Genomic DNA, 16,507 nt, shown 5'->3' on the forward strand with positions numbered 1-16,507 from the left:
TCTCTATTATGGCCTTTGTTAATCATGTCATTTAAATCTTCTATATCTTTAACACTTTTTTTCTCCCTTATTTTCCCAGTTACCAAGAGAAGTACATATTTAAAATCTCCTTATACTATTATGTATGTAAAACAGGCTGCATCTATTTTTATTTGTGTGTATGCTTATTTTTGCATTATGTCATTTGAGCCTATATTACTAGTAACATTAATTTAAAATTATACAATATCTTCCTGAAGGATTAAACCTTTTCACCACACTTAAACTTGTTTGGAAATTTTATCCTGTTTTTATTCTTTTGGTGGTTGCCCTAGAAATTCAAACAAGCATACTAAATTGAATACCTCCATCCTCCTTTTAGATCATCCAGGAGCTTTAGAATACAGTGCTTCACTTACCCCCACCCAACTCACAGACTTATGTGTTATTTGTTGTTTCCTGTTTCAACTTTATCTCATGTTATTTTTAACAATACTTCAACACAGCCAATGTTATTTTAGATGTGTCTACATATTTTCTACTTCCCATGATCATCATTCCTTCTTGCATCTCAGTCTTTACATCCAGAGTCACTTTCTTTCTGTCCGAAGTACGTGCTTTAGAATGTCCTTTAGTGAGGAACTAATAGCAAACTCTCTTAGAATTTTTGCGTGTATGTTTGAAAATATCTTCATTTAGTCCAGGCGCAGTGGCTCATGCCTGTAATCCCAGCACTTTGGGAGGCTAAGGCAAGGCAGATCACCTGAGGTCAGGAGTTCGAGACCAGCCTGACTAACATGGAGAAACCCTGTCTCTAATAAAAATACAAAATTAGCTGGGAGTGGTGGCACATGCCTGTAATCCCAGCTACTCGGGAGGCTGAGGCAGGAGAATCGCTTGAACCCTGGAGGTGGAGGCTGTGGTGAGCCAAGATCGCGCCATTGCACTGTAGCCTGGCCACAAGAGCAAAACTCCGTCTGGAAAAAAAAAATGAAATGAACCCTATAAAGATGATACAATTTGAAGTGCGTTGGAAGACTTCACACACTGCCACGAAATCTTTCCCCATCTATATATATCAGCGCCTGACAGTGGCGTGCCATTGCACTACAGCCTAAGCAACAAGAGCGAAACTCCATCTCAAAAAAAAAAAAAAAGAAAAGAAAATATCTTCATTTTGATCTCATTCTGGAAATATATTTTCCTTGGCTAGAAAATTTTAGGTTATTTTTATAATTTTTCAGCATCCTGAAGATACTACTCCATTCCCTGGTTTTCTTTGTTGATCTTGTACATTCTGCTTCTTTGAAGGTAACTAGCTTTTCTCTCAGGCTGTTTGTTAAATATTCTGTATGTTTTTGATACTCAACAGCTTTATTACATTTGCTCTGGATGTGGATATTTTTAATTGAATCCAGTTTGAAATTTATTGATCTCCTGGAAATTGAGGAATCTGTGAAATGATATATTTCAACACTTCTGGAAACTTCCCCATCATACATATCATTTATTTATCTTTCTCTGCTACATTCTAGAAAATTCCTTCTAGTTTATATTCTAGTGAACAAATTTTCTTTTCAACTGAACCTAATTTGCATTAAACACATAAACTCAGATTTAAATTTTACGCATTCTATTTTTTAATTTCCATAAGTCCTGTTTGGTTGTTTTTCTTTTCAATATGCTGGATTAATTTCATAGTTTTTTACAGCAGAAGATATTTTTAAACCTGTTGAAGTAGTGCTATAGATGTTTTTATAATCTATATTGACATTTCCATATCCAAAGGCTGTGTCAGATATATGCTATTTCTGCTGATACTCATTAATGTTTTTTTGTTTTTATTTACGGCTTAGCTTTGTTTTTACTCTGTACTGTTCCTTTTCCTTGGAAAATTATTTGTGGGAACTCTTTAACGCTTAACGACCTCAAAGCCACATTCCCTACTCGACCTTCCTCCACACAACTTCCGCCTAATCTCAACCCTCCTCTCTGTCAGGCTCCAGACACATCTTTTCCAGCTGTTATCAATTAAAATACAGCTTCTGTACCTCCCGGTGGGCCACACAACCTTGGCAAGTGGACTTCTGCTGGCACTTTCTGAGATTTGCCACTGCTTGGCCCTCGAGCTTTTGTCTGTGTCAGTGGCTTTTGCAGGCCACACACTGTATACCCGGGAGTTTGCAGGTGTTCACTAAGTACTGCTTTCACTGAAATTGGAGACCATAGGTTTTCCATTCTCTTTGTTAATTTGAATAAAAACAGAAGGGGAAAGTTCTTTTGTCTGCCATCATCATATTCACACTAGAAACAACATCCAGTCTTCTGTAAAAATCAAAACACTTTAAAAAAACCAATAACTTACACTAGTTACACTGATATAGGAGGAAAAACAGAGAGGGCTTTGGAGAAACAACAGGGAAAAGAGAAGAGATTTTTATCTACCAGAAAAAAAGAGGTCTGTGAGCCCCAGAGCAGCGGGATCCCCGTGAGATCTGTTGTGTTCGAGTAAGGAGAGACCTGGAGGAGATGCACCCTTCCTCTTAGGGGAGGGCTGCAGAGCAGCCTAGAAAGGAGTGTCCTGAGACACTTGGGTTCTCAGCCATGCCAAAAAGTCTAGTACTGCGTGAGTGGTCCAGAGAGAAAACAGACGGTGGCAAGGACAATGACAGACTTGGAGGAAAAGCATTTTTCTCTCCAAACAGAGTATAAGCTTCTAGGATTCTGCTGCCCCTTAGAAAGGAGAACGTGCCTCAATTATGCTTGAAAATGAGGTGCACACCTGTAATCCCAGCTACTTGAGAGGCTGTGGCAGGAGAATTGCTTGAATCCGGGAGGCGGAGGTTGCAACTGAGCCGAGATCACGCCACTGCACTCCAGCCTGTGCAACAAGAGGGAAACCGAAAGTCGGTCTCAGGAAGGAAGGAAGGAAAGGGAGGAAAGGGAGGGAAGAGAGGGGAGGGAGGGGAGGGAGGGGAGGGAGGGAGGGAGGGGAGGGGGGAGGGAGGGGGGAGGGGGGGAGGGAGGGGAGGGGGGGAGGGGGGAGGGAGGGAGGGAGGAAGGGAGGAAGGAAGGAAGGAAGGAAGGAAGGAAGGAAGGAAGGAAGGAAGGAAGGAAGGAAGGAAGGAAGGGAGGGAAGGAGGGAAGGAAGGAAGGAATATCAGGAAATTTTTACCAATCTGTGTGACAGAGATTAGGAGCTGAACATTAGGCTGACATACAGAAAACAGAAGAAGTAATATTTGTCACATTTCTGAATTTGTGAACTGAGATACATGATCACTACGCAAAATGCTAATTACAGTAAGAGGAGAAGGACAGGGTAATATGGAAACACAGAGGACGGGGGGAGCCTTAGTTTTGACTGATGCAAAACTGATGCATGGTCTCAGAAAATGAATAGGAATTTTCCAGGCAAGAAGGGAAGACCCTTCCAAGCAAAGAAACCAACATGGGCAAAGTCCTAGGGAACGGTGTGTTTGGAAAGTTTCAATCAACTGATGTGGATAAGCTTGCAAATATTAATGTTGACCTTATAATCAAGTAATTGACATATTTATAAGCTTAGTAATCAGTTTAATTGGTACTCTTTAGTCATCCTCATAGAGGCCTGGAAACAGAGGCCCAAGGAAGTTGATGCTACATTCTTAGGACTTCACACTCTTTGTGGTAGGGAATCAAGATTAATTTCAGAACACAGGAGTCTTTTTCTAGTATTCTCTATCCCACTGCCTGAAAGAATGAAAAGGAATCTCCATGTAAAAAACATTAGCTTACCTGGATGTGGAGGACGGCCTACTTTGCAGTGTTTCTTCGCTTCTAAATGTAACTTAAAATATAACTGTCCAAAAGTATTATCAGCCCTGATGACTGCAGGATAAACCTAACTCTGGTGGGCTTTCTGGAGAGCCTCTCTCCGTATTAAAGAACAATTAGCTTAGCTGTCCAAGACATTATTTTACCTACAGCCACAAAGAAGCTACATCATCCTTTGCTATAACAAACACATAACTTAAATCTGCTTGCGAAGTTTATATGAAAACACATTAGCACCTGAAGGCCATCCATACCATCATTGCACCATTATGATAACTTGCTGGTTAAAATAGAGGATGCATCCATCAGATAAAAGTGTTCTTCGCTCCATCTTACCTTTAACCCAGATATAAGCAAACCCGTGAAGACACAGGGGTTGTGCTAGACAATTGTGGTGCTCCATGAAATGGGCCACATTTTGTTTTCTGGTCTTTGTGTTTGCACTTGTCTGCCATTCACCAGCATTTTTAAAGGATATGCGTGTCAGGTTTATGGATGAGGGTTTTACATCATTCACTCCACAAGAAAAAACAAACGACATGACCAAAATGCCTCTTTTCACCCAACCTTTAAGAATCTATTTGCTGCCTTTGTGCTGTGCACTCTGTCAATAATTTTTTGCTTTCCCTGAAAACCTAGAAATAAATATAGCTTCACTGTTAGTTTTCCAGTTTTCAAGGAATAGCTATTATATAAGGGGTTTGGACTGAGACAGTCCCAGAATCTGGACAATGTCTAAGAAATGAGCACTATAAGGATAAAATAAACAAGAATCCACATAAAATGGATCCGATTGGTATTACATCACCTACCCCCTCAAGAGAAGAATTGTAAATGTGCTGTTGGATAGAATTGGGAAATAGACATCTCCAATCTGAACTGTGGCAGGGTGGGGAGAAAGGGGCAGGATTATGCTTGGAATGAAACTGTATTGTTGCAGCAAAGTTTGTAAAAATAGAGGCATTGAGTGTAATTATTTGTGAATACTTATTCTGCACAAATATAAACTGAATTGGGAATCATTTAATATTTCAATCTCTAATAAGGTGTATTGTATGGTAAGGCAAGAATGATTCATGTATTTAATAGACACAGAGCATTGACTATAAGTAGGCAGTATGCCAAGAACTGAACATACAAAGCCGAGCACAAGCTCTCTCTCCCTCCATAGGGCCTACGAGTTTGCAGAGCGCCTCTGCTCTGTTTGCAGCATGCACATTATTCACTCAGGTCCCTGCTAGAACACTGGCCCCTCAGAGGGCAGGGAAAATGACTATGCTGTTTGCCAGTTTATTCCCAGTGTCTGACTCTGGGCCTGGCACACAGGAGATGCTTTACAAGCTTCTGCTTAGTAAATGAGTGTGTTTGTTCAGTTCCGCTTTGTGCAGGGCACCATGAAATAAATGTCATCAAGGGCAAGAGGTGATTCTCCAAGCTTCTGTGCAGCCTGGACTGGTCCCCCTTATCCTTGGGGGATACATTCCAAAACCCCTGCTGGATGTCTGAAACCATGGATAGTATTGTACCCTATTTATATCATCCACAAATTTATTTTTCTCTCTTTACAATTTGATGGATATTTGTTCTTACTATGGGTCTTAGCAACCTTAGCATACAACTTATTTTCTTTCCTTATTAAGACAAGAACTTTCACCCTTTCACTTAAAGGAAGCACTTTTCAGCTTCTCTTTGGCATATCCGAATTGCTAGAGTACTATTCTTGCACTTTGGGGTCCTTATTAGGTAAAATAAGGGTGACAAACACAAGCACTGCAATACTAGGACTAAGTGATTCATGGATACTCAGGACAAAGAGAATATTCACATCCTGGATGGGACAGAGCAGGATGCCATGAGATTTCATCACACTGATTAGAATGGCATGCAACTGAAAATGAATGAATTGTTTATTTCCGACATTTTCCATTTAATATTTTCAGACTGTGGTTGACTTCTGGTAATTGAAACATCAGAAAGCAAAACCACCAGTAAGGGGGAACTATTGTACTTATTTTTCTTACCTCTAATATGGTCTACTGGTCACTTTAGACAAAAAAAAAAGGCTGTTTTTAACTTCACTGAAGCTGTCTTCTTGATGTATTTTCATCCTCAGATGTAAAAATTTACCGTTTCTAAGGAAGGGATTAGTTCTTGGTCATGGGTTAGTAAAAGGGAAACCATTATAACAACAGCATCTACTTATTGAACATTATTTACTAATAATGATCTGCCAGGCCAGAGTTAAATACTACACACACATGCACACACACACACACATAGACACACACACACATATATACACACTTATACACACACCCTGCTTTTCCTAATTGTGAAATGTGCCCACTACTGGATATTGATAAGATAATTTTAGTTAGCATATAGTCTAACTTAAAATTTTTGTTAGACATAGATTTATTTTAATGTGTTTTAGGAAAAAATGTAATTACATATTAAGTCAGTGATTTCATGGATATTAGGAATATGGTTTAGGATAAGGCCAAGCTCTCTTCACTTGTAAATAAACTGATTTATACCCAGTTCAAGGAAGAAAATATCAAGCATATACTAGTACAGGTACTACTGCAGATGACAAAAATCATGAAGGTGGTATGCAAGATTTGCCTCCTTGGCCCCTCTGCCTAATTTCGCAGGATACTAAAAACACGCAGGGAAGGCAGGAGGGCCAAGGTCACAGTGTGGACGCACATGGGCTCTGGAGTCAGACTTGTAGGGTCACATCCTGGCTCTCCTGCTCATTCCACTCTCTAAGCTTGGGCAGGTCACTTGGCTTTTCCATGTGTTGGTTTCCTCATCTGCAAAATGTGGGTGATGATAGCATCTACCTCACAGGGGCAAAATAGAGATTCAAAGACAAGTGTCTTTGATATTGAAAGCCACATCCTGACCTCTTCTGGGCTGGCAAATGAGTTTTAGCTCATGTGCCAAATTAACAGATTGGAAGAAGGCGCCTGTGGCACCGAGTTGACAAGTATTTGAAGTTTCATGAGAAAAAGTGACTGATGGATGTGAGATGTCTGCCCTGCACTCTGCTGCTGTCTGCCTGCAGGCCTCTGTCGCCAGCTCAAAGACCAAACTGCAAGTGGACCCACAGGACGTGCACTGGGGACACACAGTAACCCAATTGGTTGGGTTCTTTCTACATTTTCTTATTGATATGACCACTAATTCTGAGAGAGACATACCATTGTCTAACAATAAAACGTCCACTTTAAAATTAACATAGGTTGCATAGAAGTGTTTTTCGTACATCAAATGTTATTAGGTACCTCTTCAGTTATTTTCTACAAAGGCTACTTATTTAAACATTTCAGTAACCTTAGCAGTAAGTCAGATTTTCTGAAAGAAAAAGGAAAAGAAAGAAGGAAGAGGAGGGAGGGGAAGAGGAGGGAGGAAGGGAAAGAAAAGGAGAAGGAAGAGGAGGAGGAGGAGGAGGAGGAGGTGAGCAGCAGCAGTATGGGCACCCCAGATACCAGGGGAGGATCTTGGTCAGCTGTTGGCCGAGACTCAGTGCATCCTCCCAACTTTGGAAGTTCTCAGAAACAATGAGTGGGTCCAGCACAAACTGACCCTCCCCAGGTGTTTGCTCCAGCCCAAGCAAAAGACAAATGCACTGTCACAATCAGATCAATAGCCTTTTGAAGCATATTGGAGCGACAGGCCCAAGTGGGCCCTTTCAGGAGATGACGGACCCAGTCTCTCCTCCTGTACTGGGGCTACTTTCTGCGAGCAATTCCCGCTGGGTCTCGCCATCATCTTGGTACTCATCTAGCCATCTGCCATGGAAAAAAGAAGATAATTAATATGAGAGAGCATTGAAAGAAGGCTCATTAGTTAGAAAGGAAAAAAAATATATATGGAAAGAATTTAAAGAGGCCTTTAGAGAGATCGGCATTTTAAAAAAGGATTTAAGATTTTAAGCCACACCAGATTATTTAGCAGTCCAGTTTCGGCAAGCCTTTTTCCTTCACTCAAGTTGCAAGGTCATATTGGCTCACTGCAAAATTTTGGCTTTTAGAAAAGTCCTCTGGTAACATCACAAACATTCTAACATAGTCAAAATTTCTCACTTGGAGTTTCCTTAGTGGTAGCTGTTATTTCTCTCCTGCCATGTGACTGACAGGTATACACAGTGGCTAAACCCTCAGACTCTAGGACAGCACTCTTCAAGAGAAGTAGAATACAAACCGCATATGGAAAGAAGTAAAAAGAAGGTAAATTTAATATTCTGAATTTTCATACATTCAAAAGATGATTATTTCAACATGTAATCAGTATAAAAATTATATCACGTTCTTTTTTTATTCTACATTCTTGAAATCTGGAATATATCTTATACCTACATTGGAAGAGCCACAGTTCAGTAGACATATGTGGCTTGTGGCTCCCATGTGAAACAGTACAGTTACAGAGTCAAATATATTTTGATCTGAATCCTGACTCCAATTACTAATATATTCGGGCAAGGAAATTGTCTTTGAAATATAAAGATCACAGGGTCTACCTGTAGGCTTGCTGTGGGGATCAAATGAGTATCTGTGTGCAGTTCTGGCTTTACCACGAAGCCTATTCCTTGGAAAGCATTCAGTAAATGCTGGTGATGGGTATTCTTCTGATTTTTCTCTACGGCAATACAACAGATGGGTGTGGAAATCTTAGAGGCTCCCACAACACAAAATATAACCCCCCTATATCTTGCTTATTTTGAAACTCCACAAATAAAGTTATAAATAACTTCCTTCTCAGAGACCTTTTCTTTTCCCATAATTAGGAGGGGACTTGCATTTAAGTAGCTGATAATCTATGCTGGGGAAGACAGTAAAACTTACGTCATCTAAACACTCCAAACGCTCCAGAAAGTAGAACTTTCTGACAAAACAGTTTTATAGCAAACTTGGTATCTTGTGCAGGGAATTCTTCAGTAGAAGATAATTCACAAAATCATAGTTATATCATAAAAACAACAGATTGATAGATACTAAATTAAAACTTTCCAGAGGGCCGAGGAACCAAGAGCCCCTCCCTGCTCTCTGACTAACCGGTCTGAGGTGTGCACGCCATTAATCTCATTAGGTCATGGTTTTCTCATCTGTCAAACCATAAGACTAAATGCTATCTATGGTTTCTTCCACTTCTGATGGAATAGCAAGAAAACATTTTTATTACTTATTTAACCCTGGGTCCTCAGAGAGAAAAGGCAAGGAAAACAGTTTATATTGCTGTACTTAAGTTAATATAACAGTGCAATGATATGCCTGTGTGCATATCATTCCATATGATAGTATAATACAATAAAACATTTTAAATATTTTCATCTGCATCATTTTGTTTCTATAAATCCAATTTCTAAGGTTTGCAATTATTCTAAAATGTAGAAATAAGTCACCTCCATCTTGATTTCTACTCCTTTGCATTGCCAGTAAAATTAATCTTGGCTTGGAAGAGAATGTGACCATTATCACCTGCCCTGGATGCCTTTTGACTTTGCTAAATGTGGCACATTTAGAAAAATAATAATCTTATATTTACTACTTACATGATTTCATTGGTACCATCACATTTAGAGCAATAAACTATACTGTAAAATATTAAACACAGCTTCATATGATACCAAATATGTAGATGTGATATAAAACCAAATGTTGTATATATACTGGCCAATATGGTAGTCAGTAACCATCTGTGTCTATTCAGCACTTGAATTGTAGCTAGTACAACCAAGCAACTGAATTTTTATTTGATTCAATTTTAATTAATTTAAATTTAATTAGCCATATGTGACTGGTGGCTACCATATTGGACTGTGCAGATACAATATTTAAAAAGTAAAACTTAGTCAATTATTGAGAGTTCTAAATACTAGACACATAATCTAGAAACAAAGGTGTGTTTTCTCCCTTCATTTGCACGTGTAGTATCATGTCTAAAAATTTCTTTAAAATTGCTTCTATGACAATAACATTTACCATCATGGAGCCTCTAATAATTACAGGACACTTTTGTAGGTACTTTATATACATTGTCTGAAATCCTCAAACAACCCTGCAAAATAGGTGTCATGACTGCCATTTTACATAAGAATAAACTGAAGCTCCCAGAGCTAGTAAGTAATGCAGTTGTAATCCAAATCTGGTGCTAAAAAACTTCAATCTTTGCCCCTTTTATTCCCTATTCACTAAGATTTCTTGCAAAAATAAAAATACAAGGTCTCTTCCTAGAGCTTGAATTTCATAAAATGGCAATAGCTACTACTACATGCACTTTAAATGAATGTGCATTGAGAAAAGAAACAAACAGATGATCAGAGAAGTGCTACACATTTTGTTCATACAAAATGCAACTCCTTATTAAGTTTCAAAGGAATGACTATTTCCTAGAATTAAAACTATAGTAAGGTAAAATCCAGTCAGTCAACCAATGTGCTTCTCTGCATGTCTGAAGAGTGTCCCTCACTTTAGGGAATAGTGGTGCCGAGCCACCTGCTAAACTCAGAGCATACTCAGCTCTCCAGCTTCATGTAGCATTACATCCCTCCTCCCCTAATTGAGCATCAAGTGGAAGTTCTTTGAAGACAGGGACTCCACTTTTTTATCTCTAAATCTCTAGGATTTGGTGTAGTGCCTGACACCTAGCAGGCATGCAATATTTTTGCATAAATAAATGGATGGATAAATTAGTATATACAATGCACGAGTTCTCTAGATTCAAGGAACATGCACTCACATAGATATAGCACCTTGACACCAGATCTTCACAGCATATATAAGCCTCTCTCATGGCCCTCATGTCGTTAACATTTCTCATGTTCCCATGTGGGGACCATAGGTCCTTGCCAACAGAACCTGGATTGCCTTATTGCTGGATCTCCATTATCTACCCCACTTCTCGATATGGTGGGTGCTCAATTACAACTTGCATAATGACTGATCAAATGGATCAACATATTCTGTAGATTGATTAATAATGGAGGGAAGTTAACTACACAATTTCTCTGTTTAGTGCATTTTGTTTTAAGGTGTATTTGATATTCTACTTATTATAACTCTATAAAGTAGGTAGAGAATATTTAATTATTCTCATAAAACTTTGAAAACTGAGAATCAGAAGTTTGAGTGATTCACCTATGACCACATGGCCAAGGAATTACAGTTACCCTTGCCACTTAAGTCTCCTATTATATTACAGCTACGCCACATTAGTACAAGGCATTAGAGTTCACAGTTCACATATATAACATAATTTGAGTTTAAATGATTCAAATGAACTAGGGGAAACAGGTATTATTGCCATCTTCCATATGAGGACATTGAACCTCAGAGAAGTGAAGAGTGGTACCCAAGTTCACAGTACTAGCAGGGAGCTTAGCACGTTTTTTAGAAACAGAAAGAAGAACCTATTTTCCAAGTCCTAATCCAATTTCTTTCCATTTCAGCATACTTTTTTCAGAAGAGAAAAATGTTAGAGATTACAAAAGAAGAGAGAATTACTAATGCTGATAAAGGACAGCTTCTTGAGGAGAGAAGACCTTCAGCTGTGGTTTTCAGGGAGGGAATGATATTGTCCAACAGCTGGGATGAGGCATGCTGGAGGACACAGGTGGAATAAATTGGACAAAGAGAGCATAATTTTGCATAATAATGCATTAACAGCATACCTGTTGCATGGAAACAGCACCTCTTCATTGCTGTCTTCATCTTCAGACTTAACAACAAGGCTCCCAAGAAACCATCCATTACCTGTGTCAGTTGACAAAAGAGATTTATTTAACTCTTTAGCATAAAAATACCAGCATTATGATTTTATTCATAGGTCCTCCAAATGTTCCTTTTTAAGTACACATGTCAGGATACGAAAATATGCACATGCAAATTATGCCAGTAGAGAAATGAAAATGTGAGTGAGCAACCTAATTACTCAGAGTACTAGAAGCAGAGGAAAAGAGAAGATAGGGACCCAAACTCTCTATAAAATTTTTAAAAATTATTTAAAAGCACATGAGCCAAGAATAAAGAGAGAAGTAAATTCATATAAATGCATTTCAGTTATGTTAAGCCATAGAAGATTTGTAAGTTTAAATAGTAATGGAAAGTCACAATCAATCATCATTCTTAATAGTGAAAATTTAGAAGTTATCATTGATTACTGTACTTGTCAATACAATTAAAGAAAGAAAAAATGAAAGTAACGAAAGAAGGGAGAGAGAGAATGAGGGAAGAAGGGAGAAAGGAGAGGAGAGAAAGAAGAAAGGAAAAGGAAAACTGATAAGTATAGAAAAAAGAAACAGAACTGTCATTATTCACAGAAGATATGACCTAACTTAAAACTCAAAGAAATCACAGAATATAGAATTAAGAGTGATGAGAAAAATTGTTAGAAATATAATTAATATGTAAAAATCCACTGTATTTCTATTAACCAGAGAGGAAAGGTTAAAAAACATAATTTAATGAAAGTCACAATGTTGAATTGCTATAAAAATTTAAGAATTTGGGAGTAAATTTAAAACCAGATGTAGTATAATTTATAGAAAAACCATCTAAATGTAGGAAATGACAGCAAAAAAAGCCATAAATAAACGGAGAACTATCCCATATTGGTAAGTTGGAAGATATCATAAAGATGTCAGTTCCTCATAAACTAATTTAAAACCTCAGTGTAAGTAAACCAAATTCACCATAGTGTTTTACATGAAAATCCAAAAGCTGGTAATAAAATTCATGTGGATGATAAAGGCCCAAGAATATTACAATCACTTCTGATCTTCAGTAAGGGAGGGGAATCATCCTATCAGTTATCAACGTTTATTGTAAATCTATACCAATCAAGGCAATGTGGAATTGGGGCTGGCATAGATAAATTGACTATGGGACAGAAAAAGAATTCAGAATTAACCTTTCCCATTCACACAAACTTGATATAGGCAGCTCTGCTCTGCACATTAGTGTGCAACCATAATAAGAACTGCAAGCTGGGGGGGCGGAGCAAGATGGCCGAATAGGAACAGCTCCAGTCTCCAACTCCCAGCGCGAGCGACACAGAAGACCGGTGATTTCTGCATTTTCAACTGAGGTACTGGGTTCATCTCACTGGGGAGTGCCGGATGATCGGTGCTGGTCAGCTGCTGCAGCCTGACCAGCGAGAGCTGAAGCAGGGCGAGGCATTGCCTCACCTGGGAAGCGCAAGGGGGAAGGGAATCCCTTTTCCTAGCCAGGGGAACTGAGACACACAACACCTGGAAAATCGGGTAACTCCCACCCCAATACTGCGCTTTAAGCAAACAGGCACACCAGGAGATCATATCCCACACCTGGCCGGGAGGGTCCCACACCCACGGAGCCTCCCTCATTGCTAGCACAGCAGTCTGTGATCTACCGGCAAGGCAGCAGCGAGGCTGGGGGAGGGGTGCCCGCCATTGCTGAGGCTTAAGTAGGTAAACAAAGCTGCTGGGAAGCTCGAACTGGGTGGAGCTCACAGCAGCTCAAGGAAACCTGCCTGTCTCTGTAGACTCCACCTCTGGGGACAGGGCAATAACAAACACAGCTGAAACCTCTGCAGACGCAAACGACTCTGTCTGACAGCTTTGAAGAGAGCAGTGGATCTCCCAACACGGAGGTTGAGATCTGAGAAGGGACAGACTCCCTGCTCAAGTGGGTCCCTGACCCCTGAGTAGCCTAACTGGGAGACATCCCCCACTAGGGGCAGTCTGACACCCCACACCTCACAGGGTGGAGTACACCCCTGAGAGGAAGCTTCCAAAGCAAGAATCAGACAGGTACACTCGCTGTTCAGAAATATTCTATCTTCTGCAGCCTCTGCTGCTGATACCCAGGCAAACAGGGTCTGGAGTGGACCTCAAGCAATCTCCAACAGACCTACAGCTGAGGGTCCTGACTGTTAGAAGGAAAACTATCAAACAGGAAGGACACCTACACCAAAACCCCATCAGTACATCACCATCATCAAAGACCAGAGGCAGATAAAACCACAAAGATGGGGAAAAAGCAGGGCAGAAAAGCTGGAAATTCAAAAAATAAGAGCGCATCTCCCCCGGCAAAGGAGCGCAGCTCATCGCCAGCAACGGATCAAAGCTGGACGGAGAATGACTTTGACGAGATGAGAGAAGAAGGCTTCGGTCCATCAAATTTCTCAGAGCTAAAGGAGGAATTACGTACCCAGCGCAAAGAAACTAAAAATCTTGAAAAAAAAGTGGAAGAATTGATGGCTAGAGTAATTAATGCAGAGAAGGTCATAAACGAAATGAAAGAGATGAAAACCATGACACGAGAAATACGTGACAAATGCACAAGCTTCAGTAACCGACTCGATCAACTGGAAGAAAGAGTATCTGCGATTGAGGATCAAATGAATGAAATGAAGCGAGAAGAGAAACGAAAAGAAAAAAGAAGAAAAAGAAATGAACAAAGCCTGCAAGAAGTATGGGATTATGTAAAAAGACCAAATCTACGTCTGATTGGGGTGCCTGAAAGTGAGGGGGAAAATGGAACCAAGTTGGAAAACACTCTTCAGGATATCATCCAGGAGAACTTCCCCAACCTGGTAGGGCAGGCCAACATTCAAATCCAGGAAATACAGAGAACGCCACAAAGATACTCCTCGAGAAGAGCAACTCCAAGACACATAATTGCCAGATTCACCAAAGTTGAAATGAAGGAAAAAATCTTAAGGGCAGCCAGAGAGAAAGGTCGGGTTACCCACAAAGGGAAGCCCATCAGACTAACAGCAGATCTCTCGGCAGAAACTCTCCAAGCCAGAAGAGAGTGGGGGCCAATATTCAACATTCTTAAGAAAAGAATTTTCAACCCAGAATTTCATATCCAGCCAAACTAAGTTTCATAAGTGAAGGAGAAATAAAATCCTTTACAGATAAGCAAATGCTTAGAGATTTTGTCACCACTAGGCCTGCCTTACAAGAGACCCTGAAGGAAGCACTAAACATGGAAAGGAACAACCGGTACCAGCCATTGCAAAAACATGCCAAAATGTAAAGGCCATCGAGGCTAGGAAGAAACTGCATCAACTAACGAGCAAAATAACCAGTTAATATCATAATGGCAGGATCAAGTTCACACATAACAATCTTAACCTTAAATGTAAATGGACTAAATGCTCCAATTAAAAGACACAGACTGGCAAACTGGATAAAGAGTCAAGACCCATCAGTCTGCTGTATTCAGGAGACCCATCTCACACGCAGAGACATACATAGGCTCAAAATAAAGGGATGGAGGAAGATTTACCAAGCAAATGGAGAACAAAAAAAAGCGGGGGTTGCAATACTAGTCTCTGATAAAACAGACTTTAAACCATCAAAGATCAAAAGAGACAAAGAAGGCCATTACATAATGGTAAAGGGATCAATTCAACAGGAAGAGCTAACTATCCTAAATATATATGCACCCAATACAGGAGCACCCAGATTCATCAAGCAAGTCCTTAGAGACTTACAAAGAGACTTAGACTCCCATACAATAATAATGGGAGACTTCAACACTCCACTGTCAACATTAGACAGATCAACGAGACAGAAAGTTAACAAGGATATCCAGGAATTGAACTCATCTCTGCAGCAAGCAGACCTAATAGACATCTATAGAACTATCCACCCCAAATCAACAGAATATACATTCTTCTCAGCACCACATCGTACTTACTCCAAAATTGACCACATAATTGGAAGTAAAGCACTCCTCAGCAAATGTGCAAGAACAGAAATTATAACAAACTGTCTCTCAGACCACAGTGCAATCAAACTAGAACTCAGGACTAAGAAACTGAATCAAAACCGCTCAACTACATGAAAACTGAACAACCTGCTCCTGAATGACTACTGGGTACATAATGAAATGAAGGCAGAAATAAAGATGTTCTTTGAAACCAATGAGAACAAAGATACAACATACCAGAATCTCTGGGACACATTTAAAGCAGTGTGTAGAGGGAAATTTATAGCACTAAATGCCCACAAGAGAAAGCAGGAAATATCTAAAATTGACACTCTAACATCGCAATTAAAAGAACTAGAGAAGCAAGAGCAAACACATTCGAAAGCTAGCAGAAGGCTAGAAATAACTAAGATCAGAGCAGAACTGAAGGAGATAGAGACACAAAAAACTCTCCAAAAAATCAATGAATCCAGGAGTTGGTTTTTTGAAAAGATCAACAAAATTGACAGACCACTAGCAAGACTAATAAAGAAGAAAAGAGAGAAGAATCAAATCGACGCAATTAAAAATGATAAAGGGGATATCACCACCGACCCCATAGAAATACAAACTACCATCAGAGAATACTATAAACACCTCTACGCAAATAAACTGGAAAATCTAGAAGAAATGGATAATTTCCTGGACACTTACACTCTTCCAAGACTAAACCAGGAAGAAGTTGAATCCCTGAATAGACCAATAGCAGGCTCTGAAATTGAGGCAATAATTAATAGCCTACCAACCAAAGAAAGTCCAGGACCAGATGGATTCACAGCTGAATTCTACCAGAGGTACAAGGAGGAGTTGGTACCATTCCTTCTGAAACTATTCCAATCAATAGAAAAAGAGGGAATCCTCCCTAACTCATTTTATGAGGCCAACATCATCCTGATACCAAAGCCTGGCAGAGACACAACAAAAAAAGAGAATTTTAGACCAATATCCCTGATGAACATCGATGCAAA

The 16,507-nt window shown here is 39.6% G+C and overlaps 1 protein-coding gene across 3 annotated transcripts in view; it reads right to left on the minus strand.

The window, feature by feature from the left end:
• Positions 1-6,156: 6,156 nt before the first annotated feature.
• LOC105482286 (RP1 axonemal microtubule associated) overlaps positions 6,157-16,507 on the minus strand; it is a 328,970-nt gene continuing 318,619 nt past the window's right edge. For 2 of the 3 annotated variants that reach the window (XM_071068238.1, XM_071068237.1), the window contains 2 exons: positions 11,471-11,552; positions 6,157-7,592 (listed from right to left, as the gene is read on the minus strand). In XM_071068238.1, coding sequence (XP_070924339.1) covers positions 7,493-7,592; positions 11,471-11,552 — 182 coding nt within the window. In that variant the 3' untranslated portion in view covers positions 6,157-7,492. Of the gene's footprint in view, positions 7,593-8,320; positions 8,440-11,470; positions 11,553-16,507 lie in introns of all 3 variants that reach the window. The other variant, XM_071068236.1, reaches the window with a different exon arrangement.

This window comes from Macaca nemestrina, chromosome 8, assembly GCF_043159975.1.
Source record: "Macaca nemestrina isolate mMacNem1 chromosome 8, mMacNem.hap1, whole genome shotgun sequence".
In the NCBI taxonomy this organism is placed as follows: Eukaryota; Metazoa; Chordata; class Mammalia; order Primates; family Cercopithecidae; genus Macaca; species Macaca nemestrina.